Genomic DNA, 25,139 nt, shown 5'->3' on the forward strand with positions numbered 1-25,139 from the left:
AAGGGAGTAATATTGTGAATTTTTACACAGTATTGTGACTTTTTTTTTTAATACAGTGAAACCTTAAAGTTTGAACGTCTCGGAACTCGTACAATTCGGACTTCAACCAAAAAATATGAGTAAAAATGCCTCTGAGTTTGAACTCATTTTCTTGAAAACGGGTAGCCGAGTGAAGCAGAGCGAAGCCGAGCAATGCCGAATGCTCACGTTGCGGTAGTTGAGACGATGCACTGCTCATTTCCAGTCAGATCGTGAATACTCCCGGAGGTGTTCCATACTCGCAAGTGCATTTTGATTTTTCCACGACCATTTTCTTCGCCATGGGCCCAAAGAAAGACAACAGTGCCAGTGGCAGCAAAGAAAAACATACAGTGCTACGAACCACAGTGGAATTAGGAAGGAGATTATCGCGCAGTTGTAACTACCGTGACTACTTCTGTATATACTGGCACGAGGACCCCCCTTAGCTGTTCAACAACGTGCTTGACGTTAAACACGCAAGGACTGCTTAGTAGTCTAACAATATGCCCAATGTAAAATACACAAACTCATCACTGAACTAAAGCTAGCATTAGCATAGCATTTAGCGTTTATGCCAGCACACCACAACAGGTAAATTAAGGTCTTTTTATTGTTTAAATACTGTACTGTACTGTAAATGTAAAAAACATAAATAGAAATTAAAATAGGAATTTTCTGTTTGGAGCTTGGGAACGGATTAATACATTATTTTCTATGGGAAAAAATGTTTCGGAGGTTGAACAATTCGGACTTTGAACACTTCGCAGAAACCAATTATGTTTAAACTCCGAGGTACCACTGTATATATTATCAGTAACCTTCCCACAATATTGTGATAATTTTCGTATTGTGAGGTTCATATCCTGATATTTATCGTAGATTGATGATTGGATATCGTTACATCCCTCTTAAACATTACCGGCTTCCTGCTGGAAAGTATAAAGCTTCCATTGTTTTCTTTTTCTAATTAATTGCTTTAAGCACAGCTCTAACTAATTAAAGACAGTAAATTTATGAATGAGATAACACCAGCTAAACCATGATTGTTTTGTGATTGCCACAAATGGAGTATGTAATCAAATATTTATCCTTCCCTCTCTTCAAGTCTTAAAGTGGAGTACGACAAACTGGCCAACGAAAAGACGGAGATGCAGCGCCACTATGTTATGGTAAGTGGAATCATAAAGATGTCAATATGATTGATCGTCATATCCTCCCTTTGGCCTCAGGTAAACGGTCACAGGTGGTGTACAGGCGCCATGTTAGTGCTTGTGCCTGCTGTGGTGTTGTTGAATCATCACGTCTGTGTATTCATTGGATTAGCGGGGGCGGGGTGGGGGTGGTCGAGGGGAAGTTGAAACTCGAGCAGGGGTCAAATGTCCAGCTATTGATTGTGGGGTGTGACGACCCCCCCCCCCCACTTCTATGGCCTCGGGGTCCTCTTTCTGACCCGATGCGACCCTTCCCGACACACTAAGCATGACCCGCGGCGGGTTAATGGCTGCTCTGCAGGCTTTGAGCACGAATCAAAGGGTTTCCTGTATTTTTTTCCCTCTTCTTAACTATCCCAACGTGACACTCCTGACACCCAGGGGTCTCGGGATATGAGGGGCACTTGGTGTGTTTTTCATCAGCCCATGAGATAATAGAGGTCATCTCTCTATTTAAAGGTAGATTCCAAGTAATCAACTTGGAACCCAATACAACTCCATTACGAGTTTAACTCATTTGCTCGCAGCCATTATCACTGTTGCTGTTTTACTGGATTTTGACAGATTTTGCAAGGCCCACAGAATATTGTGTTCTATTGCTATAAAACATGGTACCAAAAGAAAGATTAGAGTCTCTTCTTTCATTAGGAAAAAAAGTAAAGTTGTTTCCGTTGTGCAGCAATTAGCATTAGAATATAGCTAAGTTTCATCATTATTCACAAATCTATTTAAAACAATGGGGAAAGAGCCTTTTTGCAACATGGCCCTGGTTGATCTCTTATACTCTGCTGCCACCTGCTGGCCGTGTTTGTAATTACTACCATTGCTTCACCCGTTCTCTGCAGTTCAGAGTCTTCATTAAAGCCTACTGTATGCTCTAGCATAAAAAAAAAAATATATATATATATATATATATATATATATATATATATATATATATATATATATATATATATATATATATATATAAAAGCATAAATATGTCTTTGGAAGCATGGTAATATTTAAAATATAACATATTTATGTTTTTGGGAGCAAATGGGTTAAAGGGGAAGTCACCCTAAAAAAATATTTAAATTAATATGTTCTATGAAGCCCTATTAGTCTAAACAAGGTATTGTGATTGATATTGTATTTGTGGAATATGAATTAAACAGCAAAATTCACTTGTTTTGATCCATATCAGGGGGCGGCCATTTTGCCACTTGTGGATGACTGAAAATTACATCACAGTTGCTCAGAGTGCTCACAGCCCAGCTTGCGAATGTCACATAACCAAACTCAAAAAGCAGATGTGCCGTGATTGGTCATTATAAGTCGACAACAAGTGGCAAAATGGCCATTAATGGCCATATTAATGACTATTTTGTGGATTGTAGCTTTTTTAGAAAGCACTATTTTCAAGCACTATTTTCATTTTTAACAATATGCTGCAAAAAGATGAAGTAGAAACTCCATACTCAGATCATGTTCTGTAATATGTTTACAAAATTACGAATGCAATATTTCATAAGTATTTTGGTAACATGCTTGTCTGTTAAGCCCTGGTTATAAAGCGTTGGCCATACCAGTTAACTCATTCACTTCCAGCCATTTTCACTGAAGCAACCCCCTTTGCTCCTGGCTGTTTTACTGGATTTTGACTGATTTTGCATGGTCCACAGAATATTGTGTTCTATTGCTATCAAACATGGGACCTAGCAAAAGTAAGATTAAAGTCTCTTCTTTCATCAGAAAAAAATATTTTTCTATCTGTTTTCGTTGTGCAGCAGTTAGCATTAGAATATAGTTAAGTTTCATCATTATTCACAAATCTGTTTAGAACTGTGGGTAAATGAGCTTTTTTTCAAAATGGCCCTGGCTGATCTCTTTTGCTTTGCTGCCACCTGCTGGCCGTTTTTCTAATAACTACCATTTCCTCAACCGTTCTCTGCAGTTGAAAGGCTGCATCGAAGCCTTTTGTGTGCTCCAGCATACACCCCCCCCCCATGAACATATAAATACGTTTTTGGGTTTGAATGAGTTAATGGTCAACCAATGCATTTTGTTCTTATTAATACAGATTATTAGTACAGTAATTGTGTTTAAGCTTCTTCTGTTTCTAAAGATGACATACACCAGCTAGCAGTAGCATGTACTAATGCTTTGTTTTCTCTTTGGCCTGCAGTATTATGAGATGTCCTACGGGCTCAATATTGAAATGCACAAACAGGTATGTAGCCATATCGCCCCAGTCTGTGTTTAGCCAAAACAATCTTGTTGTCCCTCCCGTCTTTGTGGAATACACACACGCACCTGACCTTAGTTCCTACCCTCATCTTGAAATGCCTTTAGGAGGCACACATACACACACACATACTGGCCTTCTGTAGTGAAAATGCTGACAGGCTAAACAACAACATGAAGGGCACGCTGCCTGATGGGGATGGTTTGATAAGATTAAAGTGAAATATTTGGCAGACGGTCTGAGAGGATGTGTTTTAGTGTCCCTTCTGAATGCTCGGTTGTGTGTACGTGCATGCATGTCTTGCTCCCTTGCCTTGTTCCAGCTGCACAAAAAGCTCATTAGTTTAGCTGCCACCCTGCACTGGGCGTCATGCTGTAGGCTACGACTACTGCTAAAGATGAATAGGAGAAGGTGATTAGTACTTTTGTATCGCAGCCGAGCTTAGTAAAATGAGATGAAATCACACATGTGGAAGACCTTACATAATGGCCACATTTCAGACCCAAACTAATTTCAGGCATGGTTTGTGTGTGGTTGTTTTTTCAGTTAAGAGAAAATTTACAGACCAAAGCGTAATGGGGCTTATTTTAAATATCCTACACTTGTTAGTAACACATAACGGTAAAAGTTTAAATTCTCATTTTTAGGGATAGACCATTAATGCCGATATTGGGCATTTTGACGAATATTGGTATCAACCTTTTTTCAAAATCGTATGGCCGATAAAATATAGAACTACAATCATTTTAATCTCAGGAAACTATTAAATTTTTCAGTTGACTTTATAAGAAATGTTAGTGACCCTGACAATCTTAACCTTTTAAAACAAAGAAATGTGGAAGTTTAAGAGTTCAGTTTTTTTTTTAGGGGGGGAAGAAACAGAGCTAAGGTATTTTTTTGTTCTTAAAGTTTCCTTTTAACTTTTTAAGACTGATAACCTTAGGAGCTCCCTGAACATTTTTTTTTAGAAATTTTTAAATCAATTATATTGTCTAAGATTTAAAAAAACAATCTACATTTTGAAAAGTCTGAAAAATTGTTGAATGCTCATTAAGACATTAAAACAAAGTCAAGATTGGCGGGTTTTTTTTTACTCCAAAGCCCCTTGCTTTCGTGCACCCTGGGCCTTGAGTTTGACACCTATGTCATAGGCTTCTAATCATTTTGTGTACAGCTAACTCTCAAGCTTGCATGATCAGGTGTCTGCTCAGTCATCCCTTTGTTTCTCTGTTTCCTGCCAAATTTACCTCCTTTCCACATCCTCCCTGTGCCCTCTCAATAATTGCTTTCCCTTCTACTGGTTAAGCCCAGCACCCCAATGATGTGAAATGAATGGTGGCCCTGGTGTCATTAGCGGTGCATTATGATGTATGACAGTCGGAGGGAGCGAGAGGGGAGGTATGGAGACGTCCTGGCCCTCGAATCTGGAAGGTTAATGGCATCAGTGGGAGGCTAAGCCAGGCCCCATTCATCAGCCAGAGCCGTTTATGTGGTCATGTGCTTTATGTTTTTTGTTTATCAAGCAGGTCATTGTCCCTCTCCCTCCTGTATTGAGTGTTGTTGGTTAGGCACTTGCAAGAAAGCTGCTGGTGGTTGTTCTGTCTGCATGCTGGTAGAGGTGTGCAAAACAAGAGGGTTAACGCGGGGAAAGAGACAGGAAAGGAGTGAGACGCTTCAGGGTAAATGAGTTAATCGACTGATCCTCTCCTGTGTGTGTGTGTGTGTGTGTTTGTGTGTGTGAGTCTCCTTTCATTTTATCAATAAGCCTGCCGGTGTCAACGGAGCACTCTGAATAATGCATGATTCCCGCTATCCCCTTATCCCAGCCTTGATGAGCGAGTGTTTGTGATGACATCAGCGAGAGGTAAATGGACAGCCCCCTGGCCTTGGATTATTGGATGCAGGCGGCCATATTACTTTGCTTGGCTGGAAGATTTATTGCAGTGTGGGGAAAAAAAGACATAAACTGGCTATGTTGTTATCAGTACAAAGCAGATTTGAGAAGCAAAGTAATGAGCTCTCGCACTCCCTTGTGCATATAAATAAATACGCTTATCTCTCACATGGTAAAGCCAGCAATATCTTGACAAAGACACACATACATACCTGTAAGCCTACACTGATGTCTCCGTGCTGCCACAGAGCCGAGGAGATCGGCGCGGCTGCCAGGGTGTAATTTGTTTTGACAGTGTCTGCTATGATGGCAAAGACTTCACGCTGGAGGTAATCACCCTCGCTTGCTGTCAATAAGTGATTTTAATTAGTGCAGCTCATTAGGCTGCCTTAGCGCCGTGCCCTGCTGACTTTGTGGTGGGGCTTGCTCTCCCTTTCCACTACCGTTGTTCTCTCTTGTAGTACCTACTTATCTTGTGCACTCTTGCATGCATTTAGATGTCACTTGCTAAAGTGATACGAAAGAAGATTCAGAGTAAATTTTACTCTAAAAAGACCATATTAGGTCCCAGTCTAGACTAGAGTCATTAAATGAATTATGCCTTGGAGTAAAAAGTGACAGTGTATAATATTCACAGCTAATTAATTCTTCTTCTTATTATTATTATTGCATTATTTAAAAATATATATATTTATGCTAGTGGCATATAGTTTGTTAGGCGTAGCAAATAACTGCTCTTCAATTGGATGGCAAAATGCGTAAAACCAACTTTTCTGTTGCCATTCATACAACAGACTAAACATGGTTACCTGCATATATATCAGCTTTGTGTTCAACTATACAAGCCCAAAGTACATTTGTGACTAAACGGAGTTAAGATCATTTCAGTATGACAACTTTTTTTATTTTTGTTTGCTAGTTTACCGTGTTTTTTTTCACAGGTTGGAAAACAATTCTCAGATCAAATGACAATTATACTAATATAACATGAAATTAATAATTAAGTCTTATTAGACCTAAGAGAAAGATGTGTCATAGTTCACATCTAATATGGATAGGCGATAGGGTAATGTTTATCTCGTTATTACTCCCTCTACATGATGTGCAAATGAGCTCAGCTCATTCCCTAAGTAGCCTCATCTCTTCATTCACGTTGTAAACATCACCACACTGGATTACAAACGAGACGAACAAGATGTGCTTTAATTGCAGATTTCCACCTTTATTTTGAGGGAATTTACAGAACGCTCAACATTTACCTCCCAGGAAACGACATCGCAAGTCGGAAAGTCTCTGGGCATATGAGCTGGTATGGGGCTCAAGGCCTATTAGCGTTGGTTAGCTGTCTGCTATGCCATCATCGATTATCCTCGGACCTCGGTTTAAACCAAACTCCCGTTCAAAACAAAACACCTCAGTCATGAACATAGCGATTTCCAGCGTCGGTTTCATGTACCACAATTCTTGTGTTGGATTAGTAAACACTTGTGAGTGATGGCTCAGGATGCTAAACGCTGTTAGCACCGTAGTGTACACTAGCGTCATGAAACCTGAGAATTCGCTCTATCCGCCCCGCTGTAACATGATTGGCTGCAGCGTCGCTGGAAGGATATGGCGTACACGAGGCGCCACCGTAACCATGGACTGTGCCACAATGGATTAGCACTCATAAAGGGAGGGAAAAAAGAGTTGCGTGAAAGTTTTAAGAGTTACGTTAAGCCATTTCGGCTGGTGGCCAGAAACCAAATTATGGTGGCTTTGCCAGAACCATGCAGCACTGTCCCTGTATATCGCTGGTTTGGTCCGATACCTCACATATAATTTGGTCAATTTAATATAAAAAAAAAAAAAAGAAGTACTGTATACTATTTGTCGGATACACGTGCAAGCCCTATGTTATTTTTTGACAAATTATTCACCAATAAGATAACTACAATAAGTAATAAAATAAAAATAATGATCCCTATAGTAATAAAAAAAGATGAGTGAAAAATCGTGTGTATTAAAAGTGTTGATTTTATCACATTTATTTATGAAATGTGAAAGGCCATAGACTATATGGATAGCCTGTAGAATAATAAAATTAATTTAAAAAACTTTATACATTAATAAAATGAAAGAAAAATATCTAGTGCCTAAAAATTCCCTTTCAAACTTTGTGGTTGCATAAGCTTTTTCAAGACAAGTGCAAGGAATTAAACTACATTCGATACAACAGTGAGTGCTTCAAGTATGTTTAGTAGTACAGTAGCTCACATGTATCTGGAGCTCAACACAATCTGTGGTGTCGCAGTTTAAACACCAGGTGGCACACTCTGTACCACCCACCTAATGACATACTTCACTGAGACAGCCAAAGAAGAAAGTCACGGATGATGAATAGATTTTAGCATCGTTTACTGACTGATTAAATATAAATAAACCGATTGCTGAGAATACTGCACAGATAATCGAACCCAATGTCCGCTACAGGCACAGACAACGCCCCCTTCCCAATTTAAGACTATTTGCGGCAATCAAAGGCTTTTATCTGCCGTGATTGGATCGCAACAAAGTTACATGCTATGCTAATGGCCACAAAGAACGCAGGCTAATAGCACACTCTTTGCACACTCAAATGGGAAAAGCAACAATGTATGGAATAGGTCTTGCGATACTCGTCGCGAAATCATGGTGTTTGAGCAGTTCAAAGTACTAACGGTGCCGTCTTCTTTCGATTCAGTCACCAAATGAACGTGGTTTTATAGCGCGTGCTGTCACTCGCAATATTCAGGTCGCTATCCGGGCGAATGGTAATGTAAACTGAGTTCGCCCGACACGGTTTTTAGTCACCATTGGTGAGCTGGCGAACGCTAAAGCTCAGCCCTGTGTCAGTATATCGCTGATGTCAGGTGGAATCTGACCATTTTTGGTTTCCTTTTGGAAACACCAGCATTGTTATCCAACAATGGACATGGCATAGCTCAAGTGATAAGTGGCCATTGAGGTTGAGGGATTGTTGCTAAACCCTTGAGTGATTTTCTTTTTTTTTAATTATATGTAATAATAATATGTAATAATAATATATAGTAAAGTTCACTCTGTTTAGACAGGGATCGATTATAGTTTTTCAGAGTAAAATGTACTCTACGAAATTTACTTTGGAAAACACACATACATTTGCGGAGTTTAAAAAAAATCTGTAGATATTCTGTGGATGTGTCATGTCCTGACTAGGTGTTGGAACGAGAGAAAGTGCTCATCAAGAGGGATATTGGCTTCCTGGATGAAGGAAAAAGAGTGTGAGGAGCAGCGAATAGCAGCAGAAAGCAAGCTTGTGCAAATGAATAATTTATACAGGATTCCTGGAATTGTTTGCCAAGGTGATGATGGCCGACCTGTCTCTAAGCCAAAACAAACTAACTGGGTGAACACACACACTGTCTCTCAAGGGAAGTTGATGAGGTTACTAGGGTTCTGTGTGAGACATGCTTTATTTTGGTAGTGGGTAGGAGTGGGAGAGAGGAGCATGAGTGTGTATGCTTTTGTACTCACAACAACTGGATCATGGTTGTTGGAGTAGAAAGGAAGATACGCTTGGTCTGTGTCTATAAAAGGCTTAGGACAGAGCGGATTATAAAAACATTGTCTACTGTATGTGATGATTCCAACTCCTCCAAAAGAATCTGTTGGAAAATGACAAAAATACTTGAGTCACTTGAGTTTTGCGTGTATGTGCTCACAATAAAATGACACACATGCAAAATATCCTTCATGCATTTTTAATGAACAAGATACAACTACACCTAGTGCCTCTTTCTTCCTGTGCTCTAGCTGAGAAGATAATTCCCAAACAGCCTCCCACATCATACAGTATGCCACTTGTTTTCCCCTGCAATTGAATCCTCGTCTCTGCTCTCCACTTGGGGACTAATGCCTGCAGCGACAAACAGCCAAATGGCTTTCAACGCACCATTGACAGAGAGAGGGAGAGAAGGAGAGCTCTCTCCATGCTGTGTTGCTGCTAAACAACCCAGAGTACCTGTAATTGTGGCTCTGCAGTGAAAAGCCCCTGTCGCCCTCTAAGGCTTCTGTTTTCAATGATTTTAAGTGACAATAAACTCTTTCCAGTGCCTGTCTCTGCTGCTAAAAGCCCCGGACAAGTAGACTCTTTTAATTGGGAGTGAGAATAATATAAGAATGCTGCATCAGTGATGTAGGCCTACTAGCTGTAGTTTTCTTCTTTAAAGTGGTCATGAAAATCAAGCAAGTGTCCATTCACATATCAAAGCTAAAAGTGTAGTTCTTTAGTGAGTCGGTTTGAAAGGGCCGCTTGTATAGTTGCTCATTGCGGTGGGTAATTGTTTACTTGAGTCATGTTTCATGCTGCACATTCTTAATATTTTTGACAAATGTATGCCAGTGTTGCCAAAATCAGGAAGCAAACATGGTTGCAGGTGAAATTGGCTACATAGTGTTATTCCTCTGCCCAAATGAATGTTTGAATCTGTGATGTGTTTTCCAATGAGACTAGTGGTTCAGAAACATTCAACTTTGCGTCACGCCAGTGTGAAAGAAAGTGCTGACAGAAATCTGTGCATTTCCGTACATGGCCAATAGATTCCAGGATTGCTTTTGGTATCATGTAGATTCTTTCTTGTGCCTAGTTAGCATATTTTTCAGACCACTGGTATTATTAGGCGCAATATCAATGAACATCTCTATTTTAAAATATTTTTGTACGTAAGGCGTTCAGTGTTGTAAAGTGTTATTTTTTTGAAGCATTGTATGTTAAATAGGTTATTCTTTGGACTGTATTTTTATTTGATAGACTTAGTGCTATTATGCTAGGTTCTATCGGGGGAGAGGTGCATGCATTGCTTGATTTTGTTTGCCTTGCAACTATATGGGGGTTGCTTTGAGTGGAGCAGGGGATCCTCCAACAGATGAAAAAAAAAAAGTTCAATCTGGTGACCGGTGAACGTGTTATTACTTTGGCTAATGCTAAATCTTGGTTGACAGTTCAACAGCTGTAAACAAAGCAATACACTCATTATTATTCAGACTTTTTTTTTTCTTTGGTCCCAGCAGTTTTTGGAAGCTGCTTAATGAGGTATGGGCTTAACTGGTGACTGCAGCATTAGGCTAGTAGGACTATGTTTCCCATAATTCTTAGACACAGAAACAGGAAGTAGTTCTAGTTCCGGCATGATGAAAACATAGATGCTCCTAGCGATTAGATGCGAAAGAGAACACAAGGAATTTGAATTAAAGATGAGGATCCATCCATACTTATGCTCCGGATTACAAGGTGCACTTATGATTTTCGATAAATTCAAAAATTTTAAGTGCACCTTATGGTCCGAAAAATACGGTACTGTGAATAAATGGATGTTGTCCTTTGAGTTTGAGTGTTGTTTTCATTTGTTGATGCTCTAATAGCCAAGTGTATCAGCATGTTACTGTTTTCTCCACACCCCTTGTTGCTCCGAAATGACGTGATGGTGAAATACTCTCATCCTACTGTGTGTCATTGCATCTAGCCCCCGCTAATGATGATGGTTTATGAGTTCCCTCTTGTCGTCTTTTTCTTTGAGGGGGGGGGGGGGGGGGGTCAGGCTCCTCCTCACTTACCCGCTCCCTAGTTATCCCTCATTAATTTCCTGTGCCGATCACATCGACAGGCTGAAAATTCAATTTAATGACCTTCCTCTGTGCTGCACCTAATATGATTTTACGAGCTGTTCTGGTCAGGACCCCAGTTTAATTTACATAACGATCATCCTTGCCAGATAGTGTTGCCCCAGCAACAGAAGTGGGATGGAGATGGTGTGGTGGGGGTGGGGCGGGATGTTACGTGAGGAAGTGGGGATGTAGTGTGCAGTGGAGATTAACGGGGGGCTGTGAGGAGGCGTTGGTAGGATGAAGGAGGCTGAAGAGAGAGACAACAGTGAACCAGGTCAGACAGAACACAAAGATAATTCCTTGCTGGTCTTACCTCTTCTATTTGGTCCTTCTCATCTTGCCCCCCACTCTACTGTAAAATGAACAGAGTGACACAAAGGGTTGTGGAAAAAGGCCAGTGGCACCTCCTGTCTCCTCCTATCCACTTTCACAGTCAAACAAGTCTAAGCTTGAAAATGAGTGGAATGTAGCACGCACACCTGCTGGGCTTCCACCCCTAATCTCTCAGAATCAATTAGTTCACCTCCCCTGCTTCAGTCAAACCACATTACCTTGGTGTCAAATCAAAGCATTTCACGTCACCCATCTTCGCCACCCTTCCTTAAGCTTTTCTGCTTGTCTTCTCTGGAAAGTACAGGTTTAAAAAGGTTAAAAAGGTAAATGAGCTTTAAAGGAATATCTTGGGACATCCAAGTGCTGCAGGCAGGCACTGCAACATCCATTAATCCAAACACAGCACTGAAAAGTACTCTATGTGCATGGGACCCTGCAGTATCGTCTTACTCTCCCAGCTAATAATCCGGTCGATACCAAAGATGCCTGTAATAGATAGCGTCCGAGAGTTAAGATGACTGCTTCAGCCTGCCCCAAGCTCTCTATGGGCAGTAATTATGAAGTATGGACCTCATTAATTTCGTTCCAGCCAGATGGCATTAACATATTTCAGCCTCCTAATTATATAAGGGCTGAGGCTAATGGTGGCAGTAGAGAGTGGGATGTAAATTTGTTTTGGGCGGGTACAATTTAGTTGCGGGGTCTATCCAACTGAAACTCGAAGAAATGGACAAACGTATGCCACATTTTTTGATATTGTCTGTTTGGCTGCTTCATTCAAGCCTTTCTTGTGCTCACTATACACACAGACTGTAATAGTAATAGTTTGTCTCCTTTCTTCTGCAGACGGAGATTGCGAAACGGCTCAATGCAATCCTGGCTCAGATAATGCCATTCTTGTCACAAGAGGTAAGTGTCACTGTAGCAACAAGCCATTTATGTGTGAGATTATGACTCATTATTTTCCCAAAATCCAACTAGTACCAGTGGTACAGAAGCATGGAAATGCCAATGTGGAGTAAATATTTTTAACTGGCAAATACATTTGAACGGATTTGCACATACAGTTGAACGTACTTGTAGGCTTAATGCTAAAAACTTTTTTCCATTTTTCCCCATAATGCCACAGATTATTGACCTGCACATGGGTATACGCAGTGGCATTATGGAGGGAAAATTCGGAAATCATGCACTGCAGACATAAAATTTTCGAATGAACAAACGTTTATGTGCGTAATTTATGAACGTATTGGTATTATGTAGGCTAAATGCAAAAAGGCCAGAAGCCTTTTTTGTTTTTTTACTTGCGCACACACGTCAATACACTGTGGCATTGTGAGAAAAAGTGCTAAATTCTTAGCATTTAGCTTGCAAATGCATTCGAACATATTTGCAAGTACGTTGAAACGTATTTGCAAATACATACAAGTACGTGGATACAAACTTGCAAATACATTTGAACATACACACCAGTCAAAAATGTTTTCTTCACATTGGCAGTTCCACGCTTCCATACAGTGGAACCTCCAAAGTCGAACACAATCCAATCAAGACTGCAGGTCCCTACGACTTTGCAGGTTCAACTGTAGACTTACACCTTGATACTGGGAATGACCAAGTTTCAAGTTCAAACAAAACCATTTAGCAAACATTCACGAGCTGGATTGTTTTCTTTCTTTTTTTTTTTAAGTAAATTGAAATGCTTGGTTTAAATGTTGATCATATTTTTCCTTCCTGTTTCCTATAGCACCAACAGCAAGTTGCTCAAGCTGTTGAGCGAGCTAAACAGGTGACAATGACTGAGTTGAATGCTATCATCGGGGTACGTGGACTTCCCAATCTGCCTCTCACTGTGTGTATACCCCCTCTTCTTTCTTTATTTCACCTGAGGGCAGGGGCAAACCTGCAAGTAGAAAGGAGTGTTGGCAAGCGAAACAAATACTTTTGAAATTCAAGCGTGCTACATTAGGCTTGGAAGTTTCTTTCACCTTGTGTTCATGTGCTTCAGTTCAATTGGCCTGAGTTTCCTTTTCGGTATATGTGGAAGACAAATGGGGAAAGGGCAACAAATCAAATAGAAATAATACAAATCGCTTCTTCCTCCTTACGTGTGCAGACTTGACCCTGATTTCAGTGTTGTGGCATGTTTATTTTTTTTAGCATATAATTCAGAATGTTTTTAAAGCACTTATTCCCTACAGTTTGGTCCGTACACCAGATTTGCTATCATGCATGAGTGACATTGTCAATTTATATTATTTTAATTGCTGCCTCTTGATTAGATGTATGCTTCCAGCTACCATAAGTATCCTAATGGAGTCTTTTTTGTTATGACGGAGAGTTGATGCTATTTCTGAGCCAAACGTTTTGTGTGCTTTGACCATGTTTGGGGCCTCCCTCAAACTGTGTATTTTCCACTTTTTAATTCAAAGGCAGCAAATCTTAAGTGCACTTTAAAAAACAGTAATTGGCCTTTTAATAGTTACAAGCCAACATTGCTGTCAAGCCAACTAGACCTTTTAGTTACTTGGTCTTCCATCTGCTTTTATTTAAGCACTAGACGCTTGCTAATAGCCAGCTTGGACCCAGATGTTAAAGTGACCCTTTTGATTAGTCATCTTTGTAGCAGAGGTTAGTCAGTGGTTAGCTTGTCCCAGTGGCAGGGGGTCAAGTCTAATGAGAGGTGGATAGTGAAATTCGATTAAACTAAATGAGCCCCGAGCACAACCCCCAGTTTTAGAGATAATTACTTCCTATTTCCCCTTGAAAGGGGTCATACTGTCAGCAACAGGAATGACCTTTCTTTAATTACAGATGGATAGGAACAGACAGAACACAGGCTTAGGAAAGAAAAGCTTTATTATTTGGTAGCAGACGTGGCAGGTAATCAATCTCCCTGCAGACTGGGTGCAGGACTTGACATTCAAAAACTGGCATACCAAAGTCCAATCAAACCACATAGATTTTAGTTTATCACCAGATATTTAACATATTTAAAGTATAATATACTGTGCGTATGAGGATGTCACGTCATTGTCTTGCTTATGCAGTCTTTTAGTGCCTCATTGAGTGTTAAGACTATTTAGTACTTTCGCACATGAAGTTGGTTATAAATACAAAAGAATAGCTTGATGAAAAGCACAAGGTAGGCCTCTTACTGGCTAGCTTTGTTTACTGTATTTTTTTGGTCATTGGGCACACCATATTATGAGGCGCAATATCAATGAACGGGTCTATTTTAAAATATTTTCATACATAAGCTTTATTTATTCTTATTGTATCATAGGTATGTTTATTTGTTAGATTTAGCACTATTAATGCTAGGTTATATCGGGTAGCTTTGCGTGTCTTGCTTGCTTTTGTTCGGCATGCAATTGCACGGGGTTGCTTTGTTTAGAGGAAATAACAGACGGTGGAAAAAAGTGTGACATTGTTAATCAATCTAGTGATCAGTGGTCGTTTTATGGTTTTGACTAATGCTAAATGCTATTTTGGTCGACAGTTCAACAGCTGTCAATAAGTCAATACACTCACCATTACCCAACTTTTTTTTGCTCGGTCCGGCAGCCATTGGAAGCTGGTGGTGTCGATTATAGATATCTATAAAGACTAGCTGCTAGCCAATGGAATCGGATGTCCGTACGGGGCGGCCATCTTGCCACAGTCACCTCATTCCGCCTCTCTCATTCATCAATATGTGTTTTTATTGTACTTGTTTTTTAAAATAATTTAAAATAGCGGTTTATCAAAAATCAACTGATTATTGAGCAGTTTAGTTTATAGGCGTAGTTATTATTCTACATACTTAAATGAAAAATAATATATAAATAATAAATAATAAAAAAATCCATATCGTTAATAAATATCCATCCAGAATTATTACTACTTTAATAAAGTTTGTGAGAAAGCAAACCGTGTGTAAATTCATTTACGTTTGTTCAGATGGCTCGCTTACAGTCAATACAATAGACCAGACTGCCTGCTTGTGACAAGATGGCCACCCCGTGCGGACGTTGGATTCTGCACCGTAGGACATCTAGTCTTTATAGATATCTATGGTGTCGATTACAGGCAATCACAGCCTTCAGCTAACAGGACTACATTTCCCATGGTTCTTAGCTCGGGTATGACAAAAACATACATTTGTGATAAAATTCAAGGGTTTCAAGTGTGCCTTATGGTCAGAAAAATATGTTACTTATAATTGCGACTGCATCCAGCCAAGCTTTAAACTGCTCAACTTGGTTAGCAAAAACGTTGCAAAATGAACTATTTTTTCATGTCGTGATTAATCCGCTGACTAGAAAATTATAGCTTCATTCATACTGAAAATATGCAGTTGTATTTCTAGTCTTGGTAGCCAAATCATGCTAGGCGATGTTAAGTCTAGACACACAGAGGTGTAGTTGGTAGTGCAATGTTTTATACACGATGTTATCTTCATCTCTCTGAATCTGTTCCTCCTGTCCTCTTTCGTCCTTCAGAAGCAGCAGCCTCCTCACTGTATCTATCCAACCTTCATGGTCAGAAATGATTCAAAACACTTATTTATTTTTTTCAAACTGCTTTCCACCAATATAACATGCATCGCTTTCTAAATAGTGTTTCGGATGACGCTTGATTTGTGTGTTTTTGGCATCTTGTTAGCCGTCCATGTTAGCGGGCTATCACAGGTTTGCAGGAAACTAGATGATTACGTTGAAGTAAAAAGCAATGACACGATCTTAAGCCACACAAACATTTGCTGCTCATTAATTTGTGTAATCATTCAGGTGTGTTTTCAGGTAGGTAATGCGGTGATCAATGATCATTGTCCCGCTTGTTAAGCCAGTGCGCCAGCTGGTTTGTGCTGGTGCTGCCGTTGACGCTTGCTCTGCCTGACAGTTGTGTTCTGCAGGGAGTCGGCTTCGCCTAGTTAACTTTAATTGCCTGTTTCCTGTGGAAGTTGCCTGGCGTTTACGCATAATGAAAAAAGATAAGAGTGAAAGGGAGCCAGCTCTTTACCCATGAATATTGAATTGGAAGCAATTTATTTTAGTTCCCCGTACCACATCTTCTCTTCCCCCCGTTCCTTTTCTCGCCCTTTTCCTCACTCGCCTGCCCAAGCATATTTTACTAATGAGGCTTCTTGATAACGATCCCTGCACACTTTTCCTCATTTGGCACACTGAATGAGGATGCCCATGCCCCAATCCCATGCTCACTCTTCCAATCTCTTGTTAGCTACTGATTCTGTCAAGCCACTCTTTTGTCTCTTTTGTTTACATTTTGTGTCAGCATCCTCACAGGAAACGGTGTGCTTGAGCCTGTGCACCTTGACTATATCGATATGCTTGCGGTTATTATACTGTTCCAAGATCAGCTTGAAACGCAGAACCGAAGAATATAACAATTTCCATCTGTTAAATAAACCTGTGTGATGAGCCTTGTTCTAGTTTGTTTCCTGCATTGCATGTATGGATGATGTCATTGCGATAACACCTAGCATCAGAATAGCAGTCATGATTTTTTTGTGAGCAGTTGATGGATGTACTAAGTGTTATTTAACCTTGTTTTAAAGCACTTGCTCCCCTTTGCCTGAGTGGCTGTTTAACACGTCTGTCGACTCACTTCACCCCGGCTGCCTTTTACACACAGACATCTGAGGCCTCTCGGGGGTTGTGAGTCAGCATGTGTATGACTGTGTCCAAAAGGGTTTAGAGGAAATTATTCTATTCTCATTATTTTGGGATCTACACAACTATGTTGACAGAATTGAAATGTACTGTAGCTCTAAACTAAAGCGTTAATTCATTGTGGCTTGAGTTAGAACACTTGGAACTAAACACATCAGCGTCTGAAGGTTTTGGACAGTTCTTTGCTTCAAATGCTTATGGTGCATCATCAATTTGTTCTTGAGAACAAACCAAGGTCCATGATAGGTTTGGTGTAGAAGAACTGCCCTCGCAGAACCTTGACCCGTCACATTGAGATTAAATTTCCTCAGACACACTCCAATCACTTGGAGCCCCCCTTCCTCCCATGTAAAAGATGGGATCATATCCAATCCTTCTTTAATTTATTTGCTCCCCAAAATGTATAAATACGCTGTATTTTAAATATTACCATGGTCCCAAAAACTTATTTATGTTTGTATGATTTTTTTTCTAATGCTAGAGCATACAGAAGGCTTTGATGTAGCAGAATATAAGAGATCAACCAGGGCCATGTTGCAAAAAGGCATTTTCCCACAGTGTTTTAAACAGATTTGTGAATAATGATGAAACTTTTCTAATGTTAATTGCTGCAAAACGGAAACAGATAGAAATATACTTTTTTCCTTGATGAAAGAAGAGACTCTAATCTTTCTATATGTGTAGGTTCCATATTCTTATAATAATAGAAAACAATATTCTGTGGGCCTTGCAATATTAGTCAAAATCCAGTAAAACAGCTGGGAGCGAAGGGAATTGCTTCAGTGAAGAATGCTGGGAGTGAATGAGTTATTGGCTACTCAATGTTTTTGTTGCTACAGTATAGTGTATGTTTATTTTTTGTTAACAAAATAGCCTTCATTCTCCTTTATGAGTTGAATCGGGGAAAGCTAATATGGAAGGAAACGCCATATGATGCTTCCCCGCAGTAGTAAAGTAAATTGCTTTCCTCTCAGTGAACGAGCTGGATCAGCTTGTTGGCAGTCGCTGTCATCTTGCTATTATCCATAAACGGTTTGACCTGGAAATAAATGCTAGTGTAAGCCAGCGCTAATGCATGCATAGAGTGCGGCCATTCATGGATTCACTTCCCAGCCGACCCACTTGTCCTCTTGTCTTCCCTCCCGCCTCCCTATATTTGTTTCAGCAGCAGCAGCTACAGGCTCAGCACCTCTCCCACGCCGCCCACGGACCACCTGTGCAGCTGCCCCCGCACCCTTCAGGTTTACAGCCACCCGGTATTCCCCCTGTGACGGGTGCTGGCTCTGGCCTGCTTGCGCTTGGTGCTCTTGGCAGCCAGGCGCACCTGCCTGTAAAGGATGAGAAGAACCATCACGACCTGGAGCACAGAGGTGAGGAACACTGCCTCTCACTCATTCATTCAGCCAATGATTACGTTGACATGCTAGCAATATTCGGGTTATGGTCAAAATTCACGTTTCGGAAACATTTGGGATAATGTGTTTACATGCGTGAACGGACAGAGTTACTTCTCTATACATATCGTGATTTTAACGTTGTTACTCCAATAGACATCATTTCCACTTTGAACTTCCTACGGTCAATAAAAGACATATTAATGTCACTCACCACACTAATATAGGTCGGTTTCCTTTTTGCTCTAAAAGTGTTGTTCTGTGCCTACATATACTGTATATATTCACATGGTGGCATTAATGCCGTACAGACAGAAAATAATGTGAAAATGTCGCAGAGGAATCAATGTATTCAAGTTATGCTTCCTTAGCGAGTGTCAACGTAAGATGACCGCCACATATAAAAGTAGTGTAATGTATACTACTCAAAAGACAAAATTTCTTACAAATATAGAATGCATAAAACACACACCAAAGTTCTGTTCACAGCAGGTACCCCGAAGATGTTTATGTGACCAAATATTTGCGTTAGAAAAGGTGTAACCTGGGGTCTTATTCGAGTTTTAAAAAAAACGGAATAAGAGCATACAGTAGTCTCTTGCTACTTCGCGGTTTACTTGTTGCGGATTCACTTTATCATGGATTTTTATACATAATAAGTCGATCACTAGATACACTGTTGCACCATTGTAATCAAAAGTGCATCAAAGTATTTATAACATTTTGACAAAAATAAGCATTAATATCCACACTCATATGCATACAGTATATTTAAAAAAAAGTATTCCTGGTTGGAAATACAACATGGATGGCAGTAGATTGCATTTTCGTAGTGCTCCGGGAAGACCGATATGCTTCGCTCAGGAAGTATGTTGGCGTTAACTGGAAGTACGATTGACGATACTACTTTTCCTTTAAACATAAATAAAATCAGTAGTTATCTATACAAATGATTATTAAACCTTTTTAAATGACAAACAAACATGTTTAACCTTATTATTTAACAAATAATAGCAATATTTCTTTTTAACGTCCTCTACTTCGCCGAAATTCACCTAAAAGTGAGGGAACACTGTATTCAGGTTTTAGTTGTGCTTACATGGCCTCTATAGTGTTATTGACTGCATGCAAACGCATTCACTCACTCACTCACTCAGGTTTCAAATTGGTTGAGTAAATGAAATGGGTTGGGGGCGGGTTCAGCTGGTATACAGGTTGCAGTGCAGGTAATTGAACATACTGTAACCCAGACATTTTAAAGACCAATTTGTTGCTGGCCTATTGAGCATTACCAAACATTTACTAATCAGTCATAAAGGTATTAAATATAACCTGTAAAATGGTTATAAATTGCACCTTATTAGACACAGGTATTAAAATGAATTATGCAGTTGATCACATGGAAAATGAGATTAATCTTTGATCTGAATAATGTATTACTTTGATCTGATGAAAGCAGACGTTGTGACACTCATACTAATTTGCTTTTTGCTTTTCTCTTTCCTGGCCCCTCATCTTTTCATTCGCCTCTGGCTATTCCTCTGAAAGAACGCGAGTCGAGCACGGTACGTTTACCCCCCACTCTTTCCTTGTACCCTGCCCATGTGTGTCCTTTCTGCTGGTGATTAGGTGTACGTTAGTGAGATTCAAGATCTTTCGAAATCCATGTTCTCCATATATGAGCACACATTTTGAGTATACGAGTGAACTTGCAAGAGGATATTCGCTGACTGAAATCAAATATTGAAGTCTAACCAAATAATGTCTCAAGCCATCTAATCCTTGAGGAAAATGACTCCAATTGGACAGAGCGGATTAGTAGGCAGCTAGTTTCCTTGATTTCATCTCAATTTTGACTGTCCTTCTATTATTTTCTCGCCGCCTGGTACATTTACTGTTGGCTGCCCAATACCTGAGTCCCTTTCAACTGCTTTCATCTTGACTTTTCTTTGTGTGCCTGTTGGTGTACGTCTATTTAACAATGCTCACCAGTCACCCTGCTACCCCTGTCTCTTGGCATTTTATCATCCCGCCCTCTCATGTTAAAGTCCCTGTTTATTGGACTGCCTCGTAGCGCTCAGATAACTGGAGCGTAATGCTCTGTTGGATGGAACAGATTACGTTCCCATTGACTGGCCTTTCTGAATGGGCCCACTCATGTCTGAAGGGAACCCAAACTATGCCTCCATCTTGTGTAGTGACAAGTGCCCGCCAGTGCCGGCGTACCTGATCTGGCCACACCTCTTTCAAGTTTCAATGGTTCCTGTTCTGTTGTTACGGGTAATCCAAAACCAGACAAGGTGGAAAGTAGACGGTTATTGAGTCCAAACAGCCCTTTAAAGATCACCGGCTTGCATACAAAGACAAGCTGTACTCCATCAATCACTGTCTTTCTCTCCATGCTTCAAACGAATGGTAACTAACTGCACAAATGTTCATATTTTGACGCAAGTTGCAGGAAGCTGCAAATGGCAGAATCGTGCTTAATTGGATGAAGGAAGTGAGACTGCTGGCAAAAGCATTTTCCAAAGGGGTTGTGGTGGTATTGGCTGCATGTGTCAATAATAGGCAGGAGAGGCAGCCTTAGCCTGAGTCGGACCTTTCCCTAGACCACTTTTCTTGCTCATTTCTCTTTTCCAGTGGAGGTTTGTTGTGGCGCCACCAGCAGTCAGTGTGGCCTGCCCTCAAGAGTTCCTTCCTCACACTTGCTGTTGCTTGTTGCCTGTCAGCCTGTTTGGCCGCCACACTGAGCCCAGACTACAAAACACACTAGCTGCTCTTGTTAGTTGCTCAGGCTAATTCACACTAGGTTCTCTTCTTAGCCGCTCTGGGTAATTCACACTAGCTGCTCTTGTTAGCCTCTTTGGCTAACACCTGTTAGCTGCTCTTGTTAGCCGCTCGGGCTAACCCCGCTAGCTGCTCTTGTTAGCCATACGGGCTAACCCTCGCTAGCTCCTCTTGTTAGCCGCTCAGGCTAACCCCGCTAGCTGCTCTTGTTAGCCGCTCCGGCTAACTCCCGCTAGCTGCTCTTGTCAGCCGCTCTGGCTAACTCCCGCTTGCTGCTCTTGTTAGCTGCTCCGGCTAACTTCCTTTCATTTTACACTCTTTCCTTTCATCTTCTTGTCTCTCGGCCTATTTCATTTGATTTTCCTGAAGTTGATCTTTGATGTATTTGCTGTCAGTCCTTTTTAGTAAATTATTGTCTCTGATCTGCATTCAAACTTATTTAGTTTGGTTTGCATGCACATGCATGTTTCTAATCTACAAATATAATAAAGCATGTGTGCTCATATCCTTTTTGATTTAAATGACTACATTGCTTTAGGCATGTTGCTGAATATTTTGCTATACTTGAGTGTCTGTAAGAGGATTACCTCTGGATGTGTGTTTGAACACAAGCATGTCCTTGGCTGACCTTTCTGCTTACTGCCTTGATCATCTGTCCTTGCTTTAGGTGGTACTGTTTTTAAAAAAATGTTTGAGAATGATAACTGGTATTTCCAGTTGCCAAACTTCTGGCCTTTCTGTCCCCTTCTATCACAAACCAGTCCCGAGGCCACTGTGCACTTAGTCAACATTGCCACAGCTTTGAAGAGTAGTAGCCAGATTCATGTCTAGACTTAAGTAAAGTGTTTGCTAGAAGTTGGCGTAGAATTACTTTCTTGGTCCCTCGCATCTGGCACTTTCCTTGACTAACGAGTCAATTTGTGTTTTCTTGCCGTCAGTGCCAAGATAGTGGAAGATGACAGACTAGAGGCTTAGATGCAATGTTTTTTTCTAATATTTCTTTCATGTAAAATTAAAGGACGGAGATCTTTTTGAGTGCTGAATTTACACCTACACATCTCGATATTGTTTGTTGGCAGAATAATTCTGTGTCGCCGTCAGACAGCTTGCGGGCAGCAAGTGAAAAGCACCGCGGCTCGTCGGATTATGGACATGACCCCAAGAAACGCAAAGTGGACGACAAGGACAGCATGAACAGATATGTGAGTTGATTAGCTTCATTCATATCAATTGAAAAAGGGTCTGAAAACAGCCAATGGTGGTAGTAAAGTGTACTAGGTTCCAACCGATTAATCGGCCCGGCTGATTAAATTCCTGATTATTCTTACATTGTACTCTAACCATTTACAACTACTTTGTAGACAAGTGACACGGGTCTTATTACATATAAATCTATACCATAATCTTGTATCCCTAATTACTGAACATACATCTTAACTTTTACAAGCAATGTTTTGGATAATAATAATAATAATAATAAATTGTGCAAGGAATTGACCTGGATTATCACTATTTTACACACAACGTTAAGTCATAGTTGGATTGACAAAATAAAAAAATAATAAAATACAAACGGTGCAACATAAATCAAACAAATGTTTTAAATATGACACACAATGAACTACTGGTAACACAAACAAACTGATTTATGTCCTTATAACTATTAATTAAATGCATTGCGCCACACAATGCATTCTGGGAACCCAAAAGGAACGCTTTTTTAAACAATAAATTTACAGTTGACCCCCGCTAATTTGTAGTTAATCGGGACTAGGAGGGCCCACGAATTGTGAAAGTCGAAATAGTGAAAAATTGGCATCAGCCAAAAAATAATCCATATCGGCTGGGCCTTAAAGTTTACCCATTAATTGACAAAAGTTAGAGGATACCCATCTATGAAGCCATCCCAAAAATATGCATTCAGTTGTCTCTGTAAAAGTATGATTCTGCAGAAACAGTTACCAACCCGCCCCACCCACGATTGACGTTTATAGTCCTATTTTTTGTGTGTCATCTAATTACCCAATTCATTGCCAGGCTAATATAGCCCTAAGACAGTAAGTAATGATTTCCATCTCATCACATACTTGTTTATTTTTTATTTTTTTATTTTTTACAGATACTGCACGGGGAATGTAATTTCTAAAAACATAATTATAAATAGAGCAACACTTTTTGATGTGGATTTTCATATGATTTAAGCGAAACAGACATACTATATAAACAAAGAACAGCACAGTCTGCTGTGCACTCAAAATCTAACTAAAACACAACTTGTCTTTTTTGGTTACTATTAATTACAATGGGGAACAAAATTGTTGTTTTCTATTTCTAAACAATTTTATTTGGGTACGAAATCCAAAATTGATCTTGCTTTATCTATATCATGTCAAATTTTAAGCTATAGCATCCCAGTTTTCTTAAAAACTATTAAATAAACGTGTATGTTTGTAACTCTAAGATGGAATGGTTACAAGAAAATAATAATAATAAAAAACAGCATAAAACGAAATAGAATTTACAACAGTATGCCCATGGTTATAAGGTTAAGAGAAAAGCCAGCACTAATCCTCTTAACTGCACTATGCTGGCTTTCTGTCTGCAGATATTGGGACTCCGGGCTTCACACATCTCTTAACGTCTCAATTGTGACTGCACAAACAAGTTGCCACATAGCTGTCGTAATCAACTCTTCTTACTACAGTCTTACTACAGCTAATTGCAACAATAACAAAAAATCAGTGGAGAAAAAAATTTCCGTGCTAGAGGAAAAAAAAAAAGATACTTGGGATGCCAATTTGGAGTTTTCTAACTTTCTAATCTTTTTTTCAAATTGTTACCCAGTGTTACCATACTAATTGTAGACATTTTATACTTACCGTCTTCTGTCTCTGGCATGCCTTCATTTCAGGATAGTGACGGAGACAAGAGTGATGACTTAGTGGTGGATGTATCCAACGAGGTAAGACCGCATTGGGACAATGCTGCCCAGCCACATTCCTCAGTGTCTGTAGGGGAGAACACCTTCCACACTGTTGCCAAATAGTCTGACCTCATGTTGATTGTCTGTGTGCATGTGTTTCTTTGTTGTCATTCTTTTGGCATCCATGCGTAAACTAAAGATAAAAGGGAGCGGCAGGTGAATGAGTGTTTGTGTGTGAGAGCGTTTGCGCACACACGAGTATATATATTATCTGTGTTTGCACATGAGGCCCCAGTTTGTTTGACCTACGTGTACATGCCAGTCGCTTTCCTCCGCTCTGTTTGCTCAGTCTTTCTCCATGTCTGTCTCGTTTCCCTCTGTAGGATCCAGCCACACCTCGCGCCAGCCCTGCGCACTCTCCTCCAGAGAACGGCTTGGATAAATCGCGGGTTCTGAAGAAAGACGCTGCGCCCAATAGCCCTGCCTCGGTGGCGTCCTCGGGAAGCACGCCGTCCTCCAAAGCAAAGGACCACTCTCATATGGCGGTGAGCAACATTTATATAGTTCAAGAGAGAAGACCAAAGGTTTGAACTGACAGACTAAAGGGTATTTTTCGAGTGTAGTGGGTATTTTGGAAGGCCTAGTATGGAGGAGGCTTAGCAGCTAGCTACTTTGAGGGTCTCGAAGGGGCAATGGGTCGATGCACACTGTGGAAATCAAACCCTGTGGCTTACTCCTCTCAATCGCCTTTATGGCTTAACCAATAAGTGGTCATTTCTTCCTCACTGAGGCTATAAATAACTTGAAGCATGCCTCATTTTGCTTCCTTGCTTTTTCTCATCTTCTCTCCCTCCATCATTTCTCCCTCCTCTGTTGTAACCTGGACTGGTTTGACATAAACCGTTACACTGAAGAATTACGGTCCATAGCACGAGGCTCGACAAGCAGCTTCCCTCCGTTCCTCATTAACAGGCTGAGAAGCCCGCCTCCCTTCCCTTGATTGGCTAAGG

At 40.3% G+C, this 25,139-nt stretch overlaps 1 protein-coding gene across 7 annotated transcripts in view; it reads left to right on the plus strand.

The window, feature by feature from the left end:
* The window catches only part of tle3b (TLE family member 3, transcriptional corepressor b), a 39,581-nt gene that overhangs the window by 2,205 nt on the left and 12,237 nt on the right, over positions 1-25,139 (plus strand). Inside the window, exons 4-12 of one of the 7 annotated variants that reach the window (XM_077563467.1) lie at positions 1,127-1,190; positions 3,400-3,444; positions 12,197-12,259; positions 13,098-13,202; positions 18,194-18,394; positions 19,925-19,984; positions 22,286-22,408; positions 24,118-24,168; positions 24,513-24,674. In XM_077563467.1, the coding sequence (XP_077419593.1) occupies positions 1,127-1,190; positions 3,400-3,444; positions 12,197-12,259; positions 13,098-13,202; positions 18,194-18,394; positions 19,925-19,984; positions 22,286-22,408; positions 24,118-24,168; positions 24,513-24,674 (874 nt within the window). Of the gene's footprint in view, positions 1-1,126; positions 1,191-3,399; positions 3,445-12,196; positions 12,260-13,097; positions 13,203-18,190; positions 18,396-19,924; positions 19,985-22,285; positions 22,409-24,117; positions 24,169-24,512; positions 24,675-25,139 lie in introns of all 7 variants that reach the window. The other 6 variants (XM_077563468.1, XM_077563469.1, XM_077563466.1 and 3 more) reach the window with 6 other exon arrangements.

The sequence above is a fragment of the Vanacampus margaritifer genome, chromosome 4 (assembly GCF_051991255.1).
Source record: "Vanacampus margaritifer isolate UIUO_Vmar chromosome 4, RoL_Vmar_1.0, whole genome shotgun sequence".
NCBI classification, from domain to species: Eukaryota; Metazoa; Chordata; class Actinopteri; order Syngnathiformes; family Syngnathidae; genus Vanacampus; species Vanacampus margaritifer.